This window comes from Fulmarus glacialis, unplaced genomic scaffold (assembly GCF_000690835.1).
Source record: "Fulmarus glacialis isolate BGI_N327 unplaced genomic scaffold, ASM69083v1 scaffold8000, whole genome shotgun sequence".
Classification (NCBI taxonomy): Eukaryota; Metazoa; Chordata; class Aves; order Procellariiformes; family Procellariidae; genus Fulmarus; species Fulmarus glacialis.
Window position 1 is genome coordinate 23,034 of NW_009188281.1, and position 2,422 is coordinate 25,455.

Here is a 2,422-nt window from a genome sequence, read left to right on the forward strand (position 1 = left end):
ATGAGGTCCAGAGCAATGTCCATTCCCATTCCCAACAGAGCAACTCAGAAAATTTTCCTTCAGCTGAAATCTGTTCCACTTCACAGAGCAACTCTCAGTCTTCCTCCAGCTGAAATCTGTTCCAGCTCCCATAAACCTGCCTTAGGGAGTGGACACTAGCAGGCCTGTTGATGTAGTAGACACAGTTTGTTACAGTACCTATTATTCTATATTGCTCGCTTCTGTAATTTTAAACAATGAAGACCTGTTGCTTAGAAGTTAGGTAATAGCAGGTGTTGTGTTTGTAAGTGTGTGGAATTGTAACTAGTATGAACTGTGTATCCTAGAAGCATTGTTAGATTCTAACGAAGATTAACCTTGGAAACGAGAACCACAAACAAACGTGGTCCAGACGTGGCTCGGAGACAGACCTCGACCTTACAAGGAAAGAAAGGAACAGGTTCACGAAGAGTTCACTACCCTGCCGACCACCAGAGACCACCCAAGACCCCCAAGGAGACCCTAAAGGCTTTAGTGCGCACGTGTCTAGGATGATGTAATATTATAATTAGTTCCTGGAAATTTAATTAATATGTAAAAGAGAAATTTAAAATATGTATGAGAAGCATGGATATAAACAGAAAGGTGATTAGACCCGGTGTGCTTGATTTGTGGCAAGTCCACCGAGCACCCAGGCCTGAATAAAACAATCTCTCTCCTGAGCGTCTGGAATGGGTTACTTGCACGCCGGGCACGAATCCGCTTTTCGGACAACATGTAACGACTATGGGGTCTGCAGAAAGTAGCCTCAAGGAGGGAATGTATCAGAGAGAGCTTTATTGGTGAAACCTTATCTGCACATTGAAAGCAGAAACAGCACAATGTAGAAGGAGGTCTTGTAAATGTGTGGGTTTGGGTGCCATCTCCAGTTTGGAGAACCCTGAATGCAGACTGCTGGGATGGCCATACTGGGGAGGTGTGATGGCACTGTGTTTGCCAGGCACTAGAGGCAAGAAGGAGCCTAGGCCAAAGCACAGGGGGTCATGGCTGGGTGCATCATGTCCTGATCTGTGTGCCGAAAGGGGAAATCCAGTGACAGCTACGAAGTTTAATGGCAGTCCCTGGCAGTTGCAGGGAAGCAGTTTAGGCAAGAGATTACTGTAAAGAGATCAGGTAGAAGGACATGGAGCTGCATGGCCCTGAGGAAAAGTCTGCTTCGCAAGCCTTGGAGGACATGGCAAGATGGCCATGGCTCACCTTCCGCTGAGCCGCCTGGCACTCCCGAGCCTGCCGCCTCACCCGTTCCTCCTCTGCCTGCCTTCTGTTCTCCTCTGCTGACTTAGCCATGTTTTCAAATCGTGACCGCAGGCTGCTGGTGCCACTGGAAGCTCCTGTGGAGAAGACAGCTGATCAAGCCTGCCCAATGGCTCCCTTCCACCACCCCAAGCATCCAGGAGAAACCCAGACCTCTGCCTCTCCCAGAACTTGCAGTTCAGCCACCTTCTCCTGCCCCTCAACACAGGTTACATCCACATCCCACCACAGCACATGCCTGCCGGCATGCTGCCTCAAAGGGACCATGAGGCTCACAGCTTCCCACCAAGCCCAGGGCTGGTACTCAGTTGTCTCACCTGCCTCCAGTGGTCTTGTTTTCTCATACGAGGAGGTGGGAGCTGCCATCTCATTAAAGCCAGCAGCACTCTGCAAGAGGAAGTGAATGAGGTGTCCAGCTTGTTAGGCAAGGCCAGTGCTGAGATCCCCTGCTGGGTTTGGCTGCTGGTGACTGCAAGCTTTGTTCCCAGCTGTGTCTGTCCTCGTCTGTACAACTGCCACAGCCCTGTGGAGGCTGCTGGCTGCAGCCCCGCTCTCCTGATGCCTCCCTGCACGGTGGGAGTGCCTGCTGCCCTCCAGCCAAAGGCAAGGGCTGTTCCTGTTAAGAGGGCTGGCGCTCCGAGGGCTGAAAAGGCTACACGGAGCCAAGTGGAAGAGGCTGCACAGCGGCAAGACAAATGCTGCATGGGACAGCAAGGCTGGGCATTCAAGGCAGAAGCGCTCACTGGTAACATGGCAAAGAGCTGAGTGGATGCCTGGCAGTCTACCACTGCCAGGTCCAGGGACCCGATGCATCCATCCCCTGCACTCCCAGTGGTGCGAGGCATGGAAGCACTTCTCTATTGGATGCACAGCTGCAGCTGCCTAACCGTGAAAAACGCGCGTCCCTTTAGCAGGTCATTGCCCACCATATGTTTATACAGTAGCATAAGATGGAAAACATCAAAGTGAAAACATGTGTGAAGATCTGAGATATCGCTGGTTTTATGAGGTGTGAAGAGATGGCTAAACTGGTAATATCATCGATGGGGTGTTTGCAGCAAAAAGAAAGTGAGATAGAGGGGGTTTATCTACTTTCATGAGAAAACTATTTCATACAAAAAGGAAACTG

At 50.6% G+C, this 2,422-nt stretch overlaps 1 protein-coding gene across 1 annotated transcript in view; it reads right to left on the bottom strand.

The window, feature by feature from the left end:
• Positions 1-1,680, bottom strand: part of LOC104076985 (hematopoietic lineage cell-specific protein-like) — a gene marked incomplete at its 5' end in the record, with an annotated part of 3,993 nt that extends 2,313 nt beyond the window's left edge. The window contains 2 exons of the mRNA XM_009578034.1: positions 1,233-1,367; positions 1,611-1,680. Of these exons, the coding sequence (XP_009576329.1) occupies positions 1,233-1,367; positions 1,611-1,680 (205 nt within the window). The remainder of the gene's footprint in view (positions 1-1,232; positions 1,368-1,610) is intronic.
• Between the last annotated feature and the right edge of the window lie 742 nt (positions 1,681-2,422).